At 35.3% G+C, this 18,723-nt stretch overlaps 4 protein-coding genes across 4 annotated transcripts; all 4 read left to right on the forward strand.

Moving 5' to 3' along the window:
- Positions 1–774: 774 nt before the first annotated feature.
- LOC123222444 (N-acetyltransferase 9-like protein) lies at positions 775–3,330 on the forward strand. Its single transcript, XM_044645206.1, has 6 exons — positions 775–1,045; positions 1,247–1,318; positions 1,770–1,857; positions 2,215–2,347; positions 2,436–2,474; positions 3,019–3,330. The coding sequence occupies exons 1-6, from the start codon at positions 871–873 to the stop codon at positions 3,097–3,099; spliced, it is 588 nt and encodes a 195-aa protein (XP_044501141.1). The 5' UTR covers positions 775–870; the 3' UTR covers positions 3,100–3,330.
- A 5,719-nt stretch (positions 3,331–9,049) lies between these two features.
- LOC123222601 (cytochrome b561 and DOMON domain-containing protein At5g35735-like) lies at positions 9,050–10,874 on the forward strand. Its single transcript, XM_044645453.1, has 3 exons — positions 9,050–9,823; positions 9,909–10,163; positions 10,306–10,874. Exons 1-3 carry the CDS (start codon positions 9,206–9,208, stop codon positions 10,624–10,626), a joined length of 1,194 nt encoding a protein of 397 aa, XP_044501388.1. The 5' UTR covers positions 9,050–9,205; the 3' UTR covers positions 10,627–10,874.
- Positions 10,875–12,281: 1,407 nt separating this feature from the next.
- On the forward strand, positions 12,282–16,088 carry LOC123224578 (threonine--tRNA ligase, chloroplastic/mitochondrial 2). Its single transcript, XM_044648313.1, has 8 exons — positions 12,282–12,623; positions 12,813–12,959; positions 13,088–13,235; positions 13,590–13,843; positions 13,974–14,351; positions 14,632–14,940; positions 15,204–15,404; positions 15,548–16,088. The coding sequence occupies exons 1-8, from the start codon at positions 12,324–12,326 to the stop codon at positions 15,806–15,808; spliced, it is 1,998 nt and encodes a 665-aa protein (XP_044504248.1). The 5' UTR covers positions 12,282–12,323; the 3' UTR covers positions 15,809–16,088.
- A 472-nt stretch (positions 16,089–16,560) lies between these two features.
- On the forward strand, positions 16,561–18,723 carry LOC123223191 (exopolygalacturonase clone GBGA483-like). The gene is made up of 4 exons (XM_044646286.1): positions 16,561–16,722; positions 16,837–17,148; positions 17,695–18,210; positions 18,290–18,723. Exons 2-4 carry the CDS (start codon positions 16,912–16,914, stop codon positions 18,533–18,535), a joined length of 999 nt encoding a protein of 332 aa, XP_044502221.1. The 5' UTR covers positions 16,561–16,722; positions 16,837–16,911; the 3' UTR covers positions 18,536–18,723.

Genomic DNA, 18,723 nt, shown 5'->3' on the forward strand with positions numbered 1-18,723 from the left:
ATGGGAGGAGAAAAGAAAGAAGAGGAAGGGGAGGAGCATGGTGGTAGTGGAAGAAGAAGAAGAAGAAGAAGAAGAAGAGAGGAAGGGGGGTGTTAAAAGAGATAAACAGTCTTCTGTTGATATTCTATATTTTGATAATAATGTTATCTTCTTAAAGGGAATTGAAGGCGAAAATATTTGGTGAAAGGTAGAAATGTAAGAGTTGTGCATGACGAAGTGGCAATGGGGGGATTCTGATTGAAGAGAAAACACGTTAATAGAGAGAATTCGGTAGAAAAAAACAATTATAAATTGTTTTGATAATAAAAAAGTATTAGATTTTGAAAAATATATATATGGATGGAAAATGAATTTTTTTAAATTTAAAATAAGTAAAATTATGAATTTTTAAAATTAAACTAAAAAATAAAATAAAAATTTATTTATTTTAATATTATTAATAAAATAATAGTTTTATCCCTATAACTAAATTATAATTTTAACAAAAAGTTGAATGATAGAAATACATTTAATTTTTTGAAATCTTACGAGTAAAAGTTTGAGAATAAACTAACTCTTAGATAGAAATAAGTCTTTTCACACGTTAATTAATTATATTATAAATTATAATACTTAAACATTATTGTAACTGTTTTATATATAAGATTAAATATAAAAAATTATAAAATTTATGATAGTTTTGTAAAATTATGTGGGTACACTGTCATTTTACTTAAATAAGGATGGTGTTTTAACAGTTTCAATTTTACAAATTTTATTAACTTGTTTTGGGTGGGAAATAATAATTGCTCAGCCTTTTTTTACATTTGCTTCAGTGCGCTGCTACTTTTCTTCTGTGTATCTTTGTTGCTAGATAAGATCAGAAGCAAAATGAGTGTGAGCTTGGAAGGAGAGAAGGTGATACTTGTACCTTACATGAAAGAACACGTACCGAAGTACCACCAGTGGATGCTGGATCCGGTGCTTCTTGAGGCCACTGCGTCCGAGTCTCTGACCCTTGAACAAGAGTATCAAATGCACCTCTCCTGGACCCAAGACCCCCACAGTTCTCTCTCTATGCACTTACATATGGATATCATTGCTTTGCTTTTATAATTATTGTTATTATTACCGTTTTTGAAAGTTTTCCCCTCTCTTTGTTAATTGTTAGTTTTATTGATCTTTGTTTTGTTTGTGTCCTTGATCACGTCTAGTGAACTGGGTAATTTTTGTTTTTATAGTTTTGATGATGGGTTTTTGTTTGCAGAGAAAACTTTCATTCTTTTGGATAAGGATTTGGTAGAGGGAAAGTTTGATCATGGAGATCCCCATGTAGAAGGTAATATAAGGCTTATTTTTATTTTATAATTCTATTTTATTTCCTCAGTTTGTTAAATTAAATTTCAGGTGCGGTAAAAGGATTTAAACTCTGTAAACAATTTACAATTTAATGCTGTTATTTCTCTCTGTAATTTTCGAATTCATGGGTTTATATTTTTTCAGTATCGTTTTCGAATACATGAGTATTTTTTGGGACTCAATTGAGTAGAGAAAGTTCAAATTTTCTCTTGCTATATCTTCAGCAATTGAAACTAAAAATCTTTCAGTACTCCGACTCTTCTGCTAGAGGTTTAAGAAGTTCAATTCTTAAAATTTATGATCATTTTATGGGGTTTTTTAGCCGATGTTTGCATGTTTGGCTTGTATAGGGAACACTACACTGCTTTTACCATTGTTTATACATGCTGTACACTGTGTTTGCAAATTAATAATTGTGTGCTCTTGTCCAGCAATGGTTGGTGATGTAAATATTTACATGAATGACTTGGATAATCCTCAATTGGCGGAGGTGGAGATAATGATAGCTGAACCCAAAAGGTATTATTAAAAATCCTTTTGATGGTGAACAGTTAAATAAAAATTTAAGTTCTGGTAACATTGCCGATGAAATTTTGTTGTATTTTTTTATGAAAATCCATGTGAACATGGAAGATATGAATGTATTCTACATGAGTGGTGGATGGTACATTTTTCTTTAGTATGTTTAGTTAATCCATCCATGGTCAATGCAATACAATATTCTCATTATTGAGCTCCATGTAAGAATATATTGTGATTGTAATTGACTCTTTTAAGTGACTATGTCCCTTAATAAATAGCTATGGAGATTACATGTACTATTGTTGATATTCTGTTTCAATATTATTTCATTTCATTTTGTTTTTGCTAGCTTAGCCGTGGTAAGGGACTTGCAAAGGAATCTGTCTTGACGATGATGGCCTATGCAGTTGAGAATTTTGGTATCAATGTCTTCCGTGCTAAGATTGGAGAATCGAATGGGCCATCTCTAAGTTTGTTCCAAAAACTGGTCTGTCTTTCTATCTGTCTCTCTGTCTTTCTCTTTCTATCTGTATATTATGGTATGATTGGCTCAAGTCTTTTGATGGTTTTTGTAGGGCTTTGAAGAAGTCTCCTATAGTGAAATCTTCAAAGAGGTGTGAGAGTATTGTCATTTGGCCATTAAAATATTTGATTAACATCATCAAGAGTAAAAAGGATACTATAAGTACATTTAAATAATGACATTCTTTTTCTTCATAATTACATAAGTTGATTTTTGTAGGTTTCATCTGATAGATCATGTCTATCAAGTTTTGTGAATTCTGACTGTACATTGAATTGCTTTAATCTTATGATGTTACAGGCTGTGGTTAACTGGCAATTAAATTCTATAGTAAATGACTGTTAAAGGCTTAAATCTATCAGATATTTTGACCTGGAAGATTAGGTCTTTAAAATTTTTTAGTTCTTCTTTTTTATTTATTCTAACTTATGAGGAAAACTATATGCATGAACAAATGAACTGCTAGATCCATTTTTTCTGTATAATGTGCCTATCTTATGTCTCCTAACCATGTAAGAAAAAAATATCTTCATATTGAAGAAAATCCCTTATCTCAGTGTTGTTTAGCTCATCTTTCTGTTGCTTATTCATCTAAAGTTCTAGTGAATATAATTTTTCTGGAACATGTTTGATAGGTGACGTTGGAGTTGCCAGTGACAAAGCCAAAGCTGGAGGAGCTTCTGCAATTGATTGGTTCTGTGGTTCGACATACATAGCCCTGTAGGACCTATTGAATTTACTTTATCTGTAAAAGAATCTCCTCCAAAGTTGCTTTGTGTTTGCGATGATAAACAGAGGCTGTTTAGACTTGTATGGCATACCTGACACTGTCCTTTTTAAATCCTCTGTCTTATTCTTTCAGCTGGTAAGATAGCCCTTCATTTTAAGGAATATAATTTACAAGTTGTTTGAATAACTGATGAAGAAAAATTAGTCTTGCTTCTTAATTGTTTTTTTCTTTTTCCAGTTCTTCTCTCATGTATTTCTTTACTTTAGACCGGACATGCTTACACTTAAATTTCCACTAGCTATGGAAACAGCAATAGATGTGTATAGTATTCGGAAATACTTTTTTATACAAGATGTTACTAGCTGTTTTGAAATCTGTTGGGTTGACCGAAGATAATATGAGTTTTTCTACCATGATAAATATGATATCCAATAACTAAACTTTTTCATGAATGTAAAGACTTCTTGGACAGAGTTAAGTAGTGTAACACAGGTGACAATCTTCAGCAGGAGGCTACACGTGATACGCCAGTAGAAAATTTCCCTTCCAATTTTCAATTCTCTGACAGAAAATCCAGTGTCATCATTGATGAACATTTGGTCCTGTAGTCGAATGCATAGCAGGGTTGGTGTTTGGAACTGGACCTGCTTGCCATACATGATTAAAAGCGGTTCCATTAGCTAATGGGCCTATAACAGCAAAGATAGTTGTCTCATTGTCAGCACGTGTTGCAGAAATGTTGGAAACTGCAAAGCTGAGAGTTCCAGGTTGCACTGAAGGGCTGTAACTGTTTATTGGTGTTTGGGTACACAGCCATACTCCTATTGAAATGTCTAAAGCAACTATAGCCTGTGATCCAGCCATGCCAGACCCAGTTGGTTCGATTGCTCATGCAGTCCATCCCATCGAAGATTGGCTGGCTCTGTATGCAATATGAGCACTCCTGGTGGATGGAATGTAGATCCAATGGAGGTAGGCCTGCAGCATCGGAAGGTCACTGCAAGAGTTGAAGACTTGGTCACTTGGAAAGGTCTAGTTCTTGCAGGTTTGAGCTGAAAAAATGAGGAATAAAGATTGAATAATGCAGAGTTTGAAGATGAATCTAGGGTAATGTTCCATTCTACTGGATACTTAAGGGCTTTCTATCGATGTAGTATGAGAAATTTCTGTGAACAGGGAGTATAGTGATTTTCAATGCAGAGATATATACTGGTAGGAAGAGTACTAAAAGGTTTAGCATTGCATATTGGGAACCAAAATGTTTTGGTGGTGTTGTGGACAATGTGTTTTTGTTTGATTTTATGAAATAATCTGAGTTCAGGGAAGTGTCTGGAAATCTTAGAAGCACAGAGCTTTCTATACGCAAGTGATGATTTAACATTTAATCAGTCAAGAGTTGTTGGCTGCTTAAAATGGCGGTTTCTTCAGATATCTGCAATCATGGAGTCGTCAAAAGAAATAAAGGTACATTAGTCTTGAAATATTTCTCCTTTCCTTTATGGTGGTTCTCTCGTACCAGTTAAAGTTTCAATTCCAACCTAAAACAGTTGTAACTTCTACGGCAAACTCACCAAATTTAATGAAACAAAAACTTCATATGCTTCCCAGAAATGAAAACTTAAACATTATTTAGCACAAATATGGGGAAGACTTTTGGTTTACTTGTCTTCATTGAGGAAGAAATCGCGGAGATAGTTGGGAATATGAAGGTGGTAGGTCAACTATGCCACGGAAGAAACATAAATCTTCTAGATTAGCAACAATTTTCCTTGTTCTTCTCAGACTAGTTTTCTTCTGTAGAAGTTTAGTTCAATGAATGACATTATTTAACGCGTCATAGCCCACCTGAGAGAAATTTGGGATTAAGGCGTTACAAATGATCTTCATATGATATAACAGATAAGTAATTTTAGGCCACGCGATGACACACGTTAGGAATTAATGCAGAAGATTAGACAAAAACAGAGAATACAGACTTATAGGAGGCATATTCAGAAGAGTTGTGTTTCGAATGCTTTTGCGTATGGAAAAAACCATTCAAAGAAATGTTTTCACTTCGAAGAAAACGATAATAGATGAGTTGACTTTGTCGCAGAAAGATTTGGTGGGTGCAAATGAATCTTACATGTGGTTTGACAGTGATCGGTGAAAGAAAGGTTTAAAAATTTCCAGGGGAAGTTTCTTTCATACATTTTTTCATGGTTGGTGGGGATAGTAAATAGATAAAAGTCTAAAAGGACTGCTATTCCCAAAGCTGAAATCACCAAGGTGACTGTAAGTTCTGAAAAAATTGATTCAGAGTGAGAGGGATTTATTAATAATTATCAATTATCAAGAGGGGGGGTGGCGGGGGCGGGGCGGAGGGGGTGTGGATTGTTGTGGTTTACCAAGTGGTTTAGTGAGAAATTAATTGATAATTAGTGCTAATAACTCAACTGATAACATATCTGGAACTAAAAGGCAGAACCCAAGTGATCATCTTCAACCAATTAAAGAAAGTGGGTCAGTTGGGACTTCATTTGTGAACAAGCAACAACTTCTGGTGGAGCAAAGCCAGTTCAACCACAATAAATCTAGATTCCATTAATAGAAAACTCTGTCTGGATTGATTAAATAGATAAATTTTGGAACACAATAATCACACTCAATAAATCAAGATGATTTGATAAGCGTGACGGAAGATTTCTTTCGTTTTTTTAATTTTCTCGCCCCCAGAGTTGTGTTGTTCGCATTGATGATACATTCCTGACATAAGGGATACAGTGGTCAAACCCTGAATAAAATGAAACCAGACCAGTCATCATGACTTCATTGCTTACATTTAAATTAATTTTCGGGTGGAGCTGATTCTAATCAAACACAGAAATGAGGACAGGAAAAGATAGACTATTGGAGTAGTTAAACAGTAAGAGTTGATTAATTCTGATTTAGGCTGGAACCCATGTTAACTACCTATTAATCCTCCCCTTATGATAAATTTAATTCAATTTCTAACAGGAATATGACCTCATTTGTATGTAATTAAATTTCAAGGCTTGCAGAAGAAAGCAGTACAACGTGACAAAATTCTCTCACAATCAACCAATAATCTTTGCCATCTTCTTAGGTCATGTTATTATTATTATAAATTTGATGTTTTATATTGAAAATTATTCATGCATAGACTCTGGTAATTCCCTTCATGCCCACGATGAGGCGGAGGAGGCTTTAAGTTTACGTTGGATCAAACGACGTCGGCTTTGAAAAGACAAGTAGCTGATGTTGATTACTGAACGGGACAAACACGGCATTCGGTATGCAGCTTTGGGTCAAACTTTGAATGTGAAACCAAAACATGCGATAAATTCATTCTAGCATTTCAGTTTGACCCGATTCTTTTTCATTTTCCTTGCAAACAAACACAAAATTACAACACACATTTATGTCCTATTTTCATGTTTCAACTATTTCTTCACAGAATGGTCTGACTTATACTAACTTTTACCAATTAAATATTATTTTCAGTTTTCTGATATTATTTTCCAATTTTGTTTATAATCAGTTTCTTTGTTCAATTTGAATAGTAAGAAATGATACCTTTTGTGAATTTGTAGCTATAACATGATAACTCCGATAAATTTGACTTTGTACCCCTGTTTATTGTAATGGCGTGTCAATTGGGTCGCTCATGTGGACTCAACTCAACACATATAAGAGTATAATTATTAGTATTTTATAATATATTATTCATATCTTATGATATGAAAAAATATAAAAAAAATAATATATATTATAAAGTGTATCAAATTATTACGATATAATAAATGTATCAAATGATATGATATATATTATATGATATGATACATATTTTACGATACAATATATATTATTAGTACATTTTTTAGAGAAAATGATGATATAATAAGAATGTATATAAAAATTTTTAATTTTTTAAAGGTGTTTACATGTCAATTAGATTTTTTTTATTATTTTATCTTTTAAAAACCGTATCATATGATATGATATTAAAAATCTAAGACCAAGATGGTGCCAAAGTGATCCACACCAGACAAATGTGATCAAGTGATGGTAGGGATAACTAGGAGTTTGCTAGACCCTTAAGATATATGAAAAATGTGTTTGAGAGTTTAGAAGTGTAAAAAATCTATAAAATTTGTAATTCAATCTATGTATATACAGTCTCATGAACGGACTTTATATATCTAAATGATCGTTCCTAAGGTATGAACAATCATTCACGTTATATCGTTTTGATTAACATTAATTCCATGATTAATGCTTTAGACATGTGATAAAGATAATAAATAAAGTTGATTGGCAATAAACAACCAACATTCCTTTGACAGGAACTCAACTCTCAAATATTTCATTTTAACCCTTTCATTTTTAGGTTGTTTAAATTTGGTCAGTAAAGCAAACAAAATCACATTTAAGTTCAACGATCTCTAATTAGGCAAGGGAAGAAATTGCTTGGATTCATCACTTATGAAAATTTAAACTCAATCATACAAGCATTCCAGTGTTCTGGTGCAACAATTGAAGTGGAAATTGACTTCATTGTGCTTTGATTACCATGCCGGACTCGATTATGATCTAAAGACTTCCACCAAATGAATCTCTCTTTACAGTTTGAATGTCTCATAAGTAAACTAAGTTTTTTCCAATAGACCTCAATGATTAGTAAAATTGGTGAAGTACTGAATTTTCAGGAGAAATTTTGGATTGGAGTTCTGTAACAGAAATTTCCTCTCTTTGAGAAACTTTACGTGAAATGAGTATAGTTTATTGGCAATTAATGGTGGGCAACTTCTATCAAGCTTGGCAATGAAAAATGGTTAACAATAGTTTATTGGTATTTCCCCATCAAAATCTCGATTCATTTAATTCTAGTATGGTTGACTGGACTGGGTACTTCTCTAATGGTTCAAAATGCAAATCTGGTCAAATTTAGGAGGCCATCTTTAATGTAAACAAAAGGCCACCCACGTTTAAAAACTTGTATGAATAAGTAAGAAAAATTAATAAATATGGTATTTTTCTTAATTTTCTTTCGTTTTCCTTTTAAGCAAACACAAAAACGAGGTACAAATTCTCGTACGTTTTCTTTATTTCTAGTACTTATTGACGTTGGCAAACTCCTCAACAACTGGGTCAGAAATAATTGTATAATCTCATTTGAACAATTAAATACCATTCCATCGTTTTTAATAACCTCATTAAACAGAGAATCCCCGTTTGGCATACCTCGAAACTTTCCCGTATTAAATAATGCAGCTTGCCCTGGTCAATGATCCTCTCAGTTTCTGTTTTTGTTGGCCAAGTCGACCATCTGGTCAATGCAAATCCTTAAGATTTAAAATAAAGACACAGTGAACCTCCATAGACATAATCGTACAATTACACACATCAAGATGCAGTGATAAAATCGTTTGATGGGAGGAGACTGAATTTTATATAATTATGTTTATGGCACAGATCACATTTCATTGCCGTGTGTTTGGGAGTCGGTGTGGAGTTTTGTATTATTTTTAAGCTTGACTAACGAACGAATAACAAAGACTTTGTTGTTCTTTATGGCGTGTGGGCCGCGCCTTGAACATATACCATTCTCTTCTCTTCTCTTCTCTTCATTCCTGGAAGGTTGCAGCCTGGAAAAAGCAAACTAAAATCAAATGTGAACGAGTGGAGTAGTTGAACATGCAGACCAACCCGACTTTTAAAACTAGGAAAAATATTAGGCATTTAGACTTTCTGGCATGCTTTTGCCAGAATAAATTATATTCTAATCTAGGCTTGTCACAATATTAATGTACTTATGAATTTTCATCATAATTCGTCAACAAAACCAAACTCTTTAGAAAAGTCTTCAATTCCCTGTCCCACTTTTTTGTTTAGACTCCTTCTGCCATTATATTCATGCTTCTATAAATTAACTTCTTCGAATCCAAAGTTCCAACTTTCATTTCACAATTTCGGTGCTTTCTGGGAGAGAAAGCCAGATACTGGAAACTTGTTTTTCCTTTTCTTTTTTAAGTGTTTTGATCTAGTAGCATCTTGGAATTCTGTTATAACTTGAAATCTAATTGATCAGCATGGATATATCTTTAAAATCTGCCTTGTTTTGTTGTGTTTTGTTTGCTGTTTGTGTTTCATCCTATGGCCAGAATTGCCATGGCTATAGTTTTACAAGCAATAAACAATATAGTTTATGCAGTGATCTACCTGTATTGAATTCATTTCTCCACTGGAATTATGATTCAGCTACTACTACAGTTGATCTTGCATTTCGTCATACTGGAACTACTTCATCGCAATGGGTAGCTTGGGCCCTGAACCCTTCTGGACAATTTATGGGAGGGTCTCAGTGCCTTGTGGCTTTGCAAACTTCCGCCGGTGTTCGTCCTTACACCGCACCGATAGGTGCCTCCGAATCGATGCCACAGTTGACAGAGGCTAATTTGACCTTCGGAGTTTCAAACCTTTCGGCTACTTTGGAGGGTGGTGAAATGATCATCTTTGCCAAACTGCAACTTACTAGTGAATTTTTATCAACCAACCAGCTTTGGCAAGTAGGTCCGATGAATGGAGATAGCCCTGGTATGCATCCCACAAGTGGAGATAATGTAAGATCAGTTTCAACCGTTAATTTCGCCAGTGGTGAGACTACAGCTGGTGGAAGCAGTATCAACTCCAGAATTAGAAAGAGGAATGTAAGTGATTGAATTTGTTTTTAACTGAATTTACTTTTCGTCGTTATCTGATTAATAAGAGTAACAAAACAATATTAATTTTCAGATTCATGGAGTGCTAAACGCTGTGAGTTGGGGAACCCTTATGCCGATTGGGGCCATGATGGCTAGGTACCTTAGGGTGTTCAAGTCTGCAAATCCAGCATGGTTTTACCTTCATATTGCCTGCCAAACTTCGGCCTATATTGTGGGTGTTGCTGGGTGGGCAACTGGTATCAAGCTTGGCAACGACAGTCCTTCCGTTCAATATGACACACACAGGAATATTGGCATAACCCTCTTTGCCCTTGGCACACTTCAGGTAAATCACTCTTTTCTCTCCAATCTTCACTTATTTGTACCTGTATTTTAACCAACTCTGTTTTCAGGCAGAGCGAGTATTTAATTACCTCATGGGCATGGTAATCTAATTAGACATTTTGATTTGGGTGATTGATGAGCAGATGTTTGCATTGCTTTTGAGGCCAAAGCCTGATCACAAATACAGATTATACTGGAACATCTACCACCATGCTGTCGGGTACACAGTGATCATTTTGAGCATCTATAACGTCTTTGAGGGTCTTGACATATTGGAGCCAGCCAAGAAGTGGAAGAGGATATATATAGGTATTCTTATTTTCTTGGCTGCAGTTGCTGTCATATTAGAAGCCATAACTTGGATAATAGTTATAAAGAGGAAACAGAAGACTTCAGAGAAGAACCATCAGAGCATGGATGGAACAAATGGAGTGAATGGCCGTGGGCCTCATCATGATGCCTAGACACGGTAGTTTTTGTGTATGTATAGCAGGATTACTACTGTCTGTTCTTTCTCTCTACCTCTCTCTCTCTCTTGTAATCTACTGTATCATTTTTACAGTCCATTACATTACACCGTCTGATTTATATAGAAATTCCGAGAGCTTACTATTTTTTGTTATGTTATTTTTAGTTGTGCTTATGAGGTGAGATAGGTTGTAATTTTTTACCATATATACATGGATAGATCCCATTGAGTTTTCTTTTTGAATTATTGATTTGAGCCAGACTTTCTTGGATTCAGTTCTGATGATCCTAAAACCTAACTTTGAGATTGGGTGCCAACTAGATTAACCTAATTTTGTTGGATATTTGACTCACCATTAATCACTCCATTGTGCAATACCTTGTAGAAATAAATAAATAATTGAGCAGTGACATTATTTATGCATCATCCACAAGCCAATAGGGGCTATGTTTTCGTTCACAGAGTAATATTATGTATACTTATTTTTTATACACAATTTGTATATATAATATTATTATATGATTGGGTGATACTTTATCTTTAATTTAAAATCATTCAATCACATTATGATATATATTATCTATGTATACAAAAAATAGATGCACATAATTTTATTTTTGTTCATAAGACTTGGCATAACATCTGAAGGTTTCTGGGCTAATGTATTAGGCCCCATAAACTGCTTAAACGGCAAAGCCTAACTCGAACATGCAAGAGTTTGAACAATAGGCCTTGAAATAAAGAGGACAGAGGCTTTAAGAAACAGAACAGAAAAAGAAAAGTTAGCTGTAAGTAGAGATTTATCCTCCAGAACCAAAAAGGAGCAATTTCACTATGAATATAATATATAAAGGACTATTTCTGGTACCCACTTTTGCTATGGAGAGGGGACCTACTCGGATATGTGAGTTTGGCGAGATCCTTTAAGGCAGAAAGAAGAAAACCAAACAAGCCATTTCACCACTTAAAATAAAGCTTTTCGGAGGAAGCCCTCTATTATACTAGTGGGGTTGGATTCGAAGCGAGATCTTCTAAGGCAGAAAGAAGAAAACCAAACAAGCCATTTCACCACTTAATATAAAGCTTCTTCGGAGGAAGCCCTCTGTTATATTAATAGGATTAGATTCGAACCGAATCAAACTCAAATTCGGTTCAGTTTATATATAGTTGAGCTCAAGTTCGAGTTCGAGCTCGTGAAAGTCAAGTTCGAATTTAATTTAAATTCGATTCGATTCATTTTTCGTTATTAAAACGATATTGTTTTAATACATATTGATCAAAACGACATCGTTTTGTATCAAAATTTTTAATTAAAAAATTTGATGAGTAGCTTGAGCTCGAGCTCGATTGAGTTCGTATAAGACTAACTCGTTTTGAACTCTTTCAAACCGAATTTAAATTCAAACTTGAATGGACTCGGTTTGAGTCCAACCTTATATACTAGCATTGAGCAAATGGCAGACATCAGGATGCAGTAGTCAATCGTAATCGCTGTATAAACCTATCCTATTTCCTCAAAAAATAATTATGCCCGGATTTAGGAAGTTTAAATTTGGGATTAGCAAATTGTCATTTAATTACGACGTAGTTGAGCCCATAAAATTAGATGGCCCAAATCCAATTACTCAAAAACCTCCGCCACACAAAACACATTGCAACATCGTCATCTTACACGCGGGGAAGAGGGGAGCCATGATGTTCGTTGTTCACAAAATGGCTACTGCTTCTTTCATCTCTTCTTCTCTCTTTCTCCCCAAACCCACTTCACTACCCTCGATATTTCTTCACTTACCTCTAAAACGATTCGTTTCACTCCCTACCCAATTCAGGCAGAGATATGGGTTGGTCTCTGCCACTTCAGCTTCTGCAGTGGACACTCCTGCACTTACTCAAAACGACAGCGCTGACCTTACCCGGAACCAAGTTGAATCTGAAAAAATTGTTCTTCCCACTAATGAGTCCTCTCACCACCTCTTGAGAATTCGTCACACGGTAACATAATTCACCTTTATGGTTATTATTATTTTTTAATTTCTTTTGTTTGGTACCTGAATGAAAATAATTATATGTCTCATCTGTGTTTATGGTGGGAAATGAATAGATTTTGTGTACAAGATTTCATTTTTATACTCAAAGCCTATGCTGATTTGTTTAGTAAGTAATTTTATGTTATGTGTTTAGTGTGCACATGTGATGGCCATGGCTGTTCAAAGGCTTTATCCAGAAGCAAAAGTGACCATAGGACCGTGGATTGAGAATGGGTTCTATTATGATTTTGATATGGAGCCTTTGACTGATAAAGACCTGAAGAGGATTAAGAAAGAAATGGTGAGTACACTTTGTCCTTGAGTACTAATGTTATTGTAATTTTGGTTGCGGGGGAAGGTCATGAGATTGGGAAATATTCATTGGCCCATATTTCAGGGTACAGAATTTATTTCTTACATCATCTGTAGGATCGCATCATTGGTCGAAACTTACCTCTTGTAAGAGAAGAAGTCTCCCGTGATGAAGCTCAAAGAAGGATAGTGGCTATTAATGAACCATACAAGATGGAAATTTTGGAAAGTATTAAAGAGGATCCTATCACTATCTACCATATTGGTACTTCTCAGTTCTATTGGTTTTTTTTTTTTTTTCCCACTATTGTTTTGTTTTGTTGAAAGCAGCCATTCTTTGGTTCCACATTGTCAAAATTTCTCGTGTATCCTACACTGTCTATTCTAGGTTAAGTGTGGTTTATGTATGATTAGTTTAAGTGTCATCTCTGCTGAGTTCTTAACTTTGTTCTACTTTTTGTTGCCTGCTATATACAAGGCTAATTAGCTTTACCTGTGTGCTGGGTTTTAAATAGGGTTTACCTGTGCATAATCTAGATCAGTAAGTGGAATATAATGCAGTAGATTCAAATTATGAAAAATTTAGCGCTTATATATTTTAATTTTTGTTCTTCCTAAGGTGATGAATGGTGGGACCTTTGTGCTGGCCCACATGTTGAAACTACTGGTAAAATTAACAGGAAAGCTGTTGAACTTGAGTCTGTTGCGGGAGCATACTGGAGAGGAGATGAAAAGAAACCAATGCTCCAGAGGATCTATGGAACAGCTTGGGAGAATGAAGAACAATTGAAAGCATACCTTCACTTTAAAGAGGAAGCTAAACGTCGTGATCATAGACGCATTGGCCAAGATCTTGATCTGTTCTCTATACAGGTTCACTCTTTTGAAACTGATGGGAACTATTTTGTATTACCGATTCATAACATGAAATATTTTTTAGTTTTATTTGTATCCTGATTCTTTGGTGGTATTGCTACATATTAATGATAGGGAATTCATGCAGGATGAAGCTGGTGGAGGTTTAGTTTTTTGGCATCCAAAGGGTTCCATTGTTCGGCACATCATAGAAGATTTTTGGAAGAAAACACATATAGAACATGGTTATGATCTGCTCTATACTCCTCATGTGGCAAAGGCAGACCTCTGGAAGATTAGTGGTCATCTAGACTTCTACAGAGAGAATATGTTTGATCAGATGAATATTGAAGATGAACTATATCAACTTCGACCAATGAATTGTCCCTACCATATTTTGGTTTACCAGAGAAAGCTTCAGTCCTACCGTGATTTTCCGATCAGGGTTGCTGAGCTGGGAACAGTATATAGGTATGAGTTGTCTGGGAGTTTACATGGCCTTTTCCGTGTAAGAGGTTTCACCCAGGTAAACTTTTAAATCTCTCAGGTTAATCTTTCTGAAACTGTCCATTTGTGCCTCACTGTTGTTGTTAAACTGAATTTCTGTGACACTTAGTGTTAACACAGTGGAACTGATTATATCTAGGGTCTAAAACTGTACACTTGGAAGTGAATAATCTTTTGGAACTTGTTATGCAACAAGCAGGACCATATCGTACTTTCTCATGTTTCAATATATCAAATATTCACTATATCCTTTTAGATTAAGTATAGAGTGATTATATTTACTCTTTTTGCTTTTGCAGGATGATGCACACATATTTTGTTTAGAAGATCAAATTAAAGATGAAATTAGGGGTGTTTTGGATCTCACAGAAGGGATATTACTGCAATTTGGTTTCAGTAAGTATGAGGTGAACCTGTCAACTAGACCAGAGAAGGCTGTGGGGGGTGATGATATTTGGGAGAAGGCAACAACTGCCCTAAGGGATGCTTTGGATGATAAGGGGTGGAGTTATAAAATTGATGATGGTGGTGGTGCCTTTTATGGTCCAAAGATTGATCTTAAAATTGAGGATGCTCTTGGAAGGAAGTGGCAATGCTCAACTATACAGGCAAGATTTAATTTTTTTTTTGTCGTTTCTTGTATCTAAGCAAGATGTTGATATGGGTTACCACAGCATAAGTTAGTACTCAATTGTTATGTCTACATTATACCTCACTTTTTATTTCCCTAACTAACCACTCTCTCTATTGCTAACACACTCCACTATTTTTTTAAACAAAAATCCATATGAAAACAGCATTCGATTTCATATATTATTGAAAAAGTGACTGTTCAATTGACTGATAACAATTTTTCGCTCAATATATGCAGGTTGACTTTAATTTACCTCAGCGTTTTGACATCACGTATGTTGACTCAAACTCTGAAAAGAAGCGTCCCATCATGATCCACAGAGCAGTGCTTGGATCCTTAGAGCGTTTTTTTGGAGTTCTCATAGAGCATTATGCTGGGGATTTTCCACTGTGGCTTTCTCCTATACAAGCTCGAGTTTTACCTGTTACGGACACACAGGTATCATAGCTACTTATGTAGTTCCATTATGATCTTTAGACTCCCTTTGACAGAATATATGGCATCTACAGTATATAAACAAATTTGCTGGGACTTGAGATTCTTGATCCTTGCATTGAATAACTCATTTCGTGTTTATACAGCTTGAATTCTGCCATGAGGTGACCAGAAAACTGAAGAGTAATGGTATTCGAGCTGAAATTTGCCATGGTGAACGCCTACCTAAGCTCATTAGAAATGCAGAGAAGCAGAAAGTTCCTTTGATGGCTGTTGTGGGACCCAAGGAAGTCGATACCCAAACTGTTACAGTTAGATCTAGGTTTGGTGGGGAGCTTGGGATGATGAAAATTAATGATTTTATCAGCAGAATCAAGTATGCCACTGAAAATGTAACTTCAGTGTAAAGCTCTCGGTCTCAGAAATTATTCAACATGCTATTGCCTATTGGTTTTCTACAAGAAGTTGAATTCATAAAATTTACCACAGGTGGAAAAATTTTGGATATGTAAATGTTTTTACTAAAGCACTTACATTTCTTCAGATAACTTACTTCTTTGCCGCTGTAGAATAATCTTACTTCCCTCATTCAAAACAAATGTATTGTTTCATGATTTTTAACATTTTATAGTTACCTTTTATGGCTAGAAGGGAAAATAAATTAATTATATTTGTCATTTGAGCCAATTTTGCAGTGACTTCTGGCTTTTGAAACAATAGGAAGAATTCTCTATGGCTTTGTCTATATTTTTTTTGTTAGTTGTGAGAGACTTCTTCTGCCCTATTTGTTAGGGTGATGCATGTGGATTCTTGTTTTGGCACAATGTAGCATTTGTTTAAATTTAACATGAATTTACCCTTCCCACATATGTTTATATAATTCATTGTCATACATGTTTACTTATCACTGACAAAACATTAGCTATATCAAATATGGTTCATGTGAGTACCTGAGCTGAAAATGCCCAGTGAGCAGGTGCTCAAGGCAATTCCCTATTAATCCCACAGTAGTGATTTAACGTACTCCAAAGAACCGAATTACTCACCGAAATTTCAAGAGCTTCCCTCAAAACTCACCTAAATGTTAGGTCAATATTTTGTGATATTAATATCTCTTTTTCACTCTATAAAATAATGAAGCCCATTAATTTAATATAATTAAAGATAAAGAGGCTTAAAATAAAAAAAGATGTACTCCAATATGATTGCAGCAGCTGCATGCCTTTTGTTCTGGTTGTGCTTACTCACAGAAGTGCGGGGAAAAAAATTTGATGTCAAGAAATTCGGAGCAAAGGCTGACGGAAAATCAGACGATTGCAAGGTATAACTGGTTATAATACTCGAGTTGTTTCGCAGATTTACAATAATAAATTCACGTTAAAAATTACATATGCTAAATTTCTGTCAAGTTTTAATGGATTTTGTTTCTGCTTAGGCAATTGCAAGTGCCTGGAGGGCGGCATGCACATACATGAGGCCAAGCACTCTAGTGATTCCGTAAGGAGAATACATGGTTGGTCGATTAATGTTGGAGGGACCCTGCAAGGCCCCTGTAACTTTTGAGCTTCAAGGAACTCTCAAGGCCCCAACAGTCACGGACCAGAAGAAGGCTCAGGATGGTTGGGTTGCTTTTAAAAGGATTAATGGCTTGACAGTGCTCGGAGGTGGAGTTTTTGACGGTCAAGGATCAGCTGCCTGGGCCTCTAATAATTGTGCCAGAACTGGGAAATTCAATTCTCTACCCGCTGTAAGTTATTCATAATGTAATGAACCATTAAATTCATAATTAGACATGTTAAAGGGTTGGATGGCCAATGGTACAATTCAACCCCTTTTTTGGCATAATCTGCCGGGTACGATTTGCTGGTAATAGGTATGATTCAATCACTTTTTTGGCATGGTTTGTTGAGTACGATTCATTTCCTATTTAGACATAATCTGTAAGGGCATGATTGATAATTGATAATGCTATGCCCATGGGTAATAAATAGATTGACATGACTCATAAAAAAATATTAAAAAATATAAATTTATTAAAATATTATAATTTAATAGGTTTAAATGACACAATCAGGATCTTCTAAATTGTATTATAAACTCTCTTCACCTAGTAGGTTGGCTTGGCCTATAAGACTTGTACGATAGTAAGTCTTGACATGGCTTAGTCAAGCAGCATGATGAGCCGTACTAAGGTCGGTGCGGCGCACCTAGTCAGTATGTATATTCATGACATATCAGGTTTTCCTTTCTTATGAACAAGACTGCCTAATACTATGTTTTGATTTTACAACAGAATTTACGAATGACTGAGGTTACCAATTCGAAGATTCAAGATATAACTTCGCTTAACAGCAAGCTCTTTCACATGAACATCTTGGGCTGCAACAACTTGACTCTTCAACATATTACCATAACTGCACCAGAAAACAGCTCAAACACTGATGGAATTCACGTTGGTCGATCAAATGGAGTCAATGTAACCGATGCAAACATTCAGACGGGGGATGATTGTATCTCTCTTGGCGATGGTAGCCAACAAATAAACGTTGAGAAGGTTACCTGTGGACCTGGCCATGGCGTTAGCATTGGTAGCCTCGGAAAATATCAGAACGAGCAACCAGTCGAAGGTATAACAGTGAGAAATTGTACTCTCACAAACACAATGAATGGTGTCAGGGTTAAAACATGGCCAGCTTCTCCTAGGGGCGCTGCCTCTAATTTGCGTTTTCAAGATATCATCATGAACAATGTTAGCAATCCTATCTTAATCGACCAAAAATACTGCCCTTATGGTCAATGTAAAGCTGAGGTACAATATACATATACAAATAAAACTCCTGTGTTTTATATATGCTAAAATTTGAAGAATCTATTAATTTCTTCTTCAGGCTCCATCGCGTATTAGGATCAGTGATGTTAGCTTCAAGAACATTAGGGGCACTTCTGCGACTCAGGTTGCGGTGAAGATTGTTTGCAGCAGAGGGCTGCCATGCCAGAAGGTGGACATTTGTGACGTTAACTTGACTTACAATGGGAAAGGCTCAGCAGTATCAGAATGTGCTAATGTGAAGCCTGCAGTTTCTGGCAAAGTTTTTCCCCCTGCTTGTGCCAAGAATGCTGACGCCACGTTATAGATTCTGATAGATGGACCAATAATTAAGTTTAAGGTATACAAAAAGCTGATTAATTACTTCCTTTGTTGCCGAAGAAATTAAGGAATACTGATCCAAATTCTTAGATAAATGATCAAAATTAATTGATTGTTCTGGGAAAACGTAAAATAAAATAAGAAATTTGAGGTGAGAATTGAAATTGGGTACCA

The sequence above is a fragment of the Mangifera indica genome, chromosome 8 (genome assembly GCF_011075055.1).
Source record: "Mangifera indica cultivar Alphonso chromosome 8, CATAS_Mindica_2.1, whole genome shotgun sequence".
NCBI classification, from domain to species: domain Eukaryota; kingdom Viridiplantae; phylum Streptophyta; class Magnoliopsida; order Sapindales; family Anacardiaceae; genus Mangifera; species Mangifera indica.

Excerpts from the sequence above, each read along its gene's own strand:
- LOC123222444 (XM_044645206.1), top strand. The coding sequence starts at position 871 with ATGAGTGTGAGCTTGGAAGGAGAGAAGGTGATACTTGTACCTTACATG. Across the intron at positions 1,319-1,769 it reads TGGAGATCCCCATGTAGAAG|CAATGGTTGGTGATGTAAAT; the intron begins GTAATATAAGGC and ends GCTCTTGTCCAG. Across the intron at positions 1,858-2,214 it reads ATGATAGCTGAACCCAAAAG|CCGTGGTAAGGGACTTGCAA; the intron begins GTATTATTAAAA and ends TTGCTAGCTTAG.
- LOC123222601 (XM_044645453.1), top strand. The coding sequence starts at position 9,206 with ATGGATATATCTTTAAAATCTGCCTTGTTTTGTTGTGTTTTGTTTGCT. Across the intron at positions 9,824-9,908 it reads CCAGAATTAGAAAGAGGAAT|ATTCATGGAGTGCTAAACGC; the intron begins GTAAGTGATTGA and ends ATTAATTTTCAG. Across the intron at positions 10,164-10,305 it reads TTGCCCTTGGCACACTTCAG|ATGTTTGCATTGCTTTTGAG; the intron begins GTAAATCACTCT and ends ATTGATGAGCAG.
- LOC123224578 (XM_044648313.1), top strand. The coding sequence starts at position 12,324 with ATGATGTTCGTTGTTCACAAAATGGCTACTGCTTCTTTCATCTCTTCT. Across the intron at positions 13,236-13,589 it reads TATCACTATCTACCATATTG|GTGATGAATGGTGGGACCTT; the intron begins GTACTTCTCAGT and ends GTTCTTCCTAAG. Across the intron at positions 14,352-14,631 it reads GTGTAAGAGGTTTCACCCAG|GATGATGCACACATATTTTG; the intron begins GTAAACTTTTAA and ends TTGCTTTTGCAG.
- LOC123223191 (XM_044646286.1), top strand. The coding sequence starts at position 16,912 with ATGGTTGGTCGATTAATGTTGGAGGGACCCTGCAAGGCCCCTGTAACT. Across the intron at positions 17,149-17,694 it reads AATTCAATTCTCTACCCGCT|AATTTACGAATGACTGAGGT; the intron begins GTAAGTTATTCA and ends ATTTTACAACAG. Across the intron at positions 18,211-18,289 it reads ATGGTCAATGTAAAGCTGAG|GCTCCATCGCGTATTAGGAT; the intron begins GTACAATATACA and ends TTTCTTCTTCAG.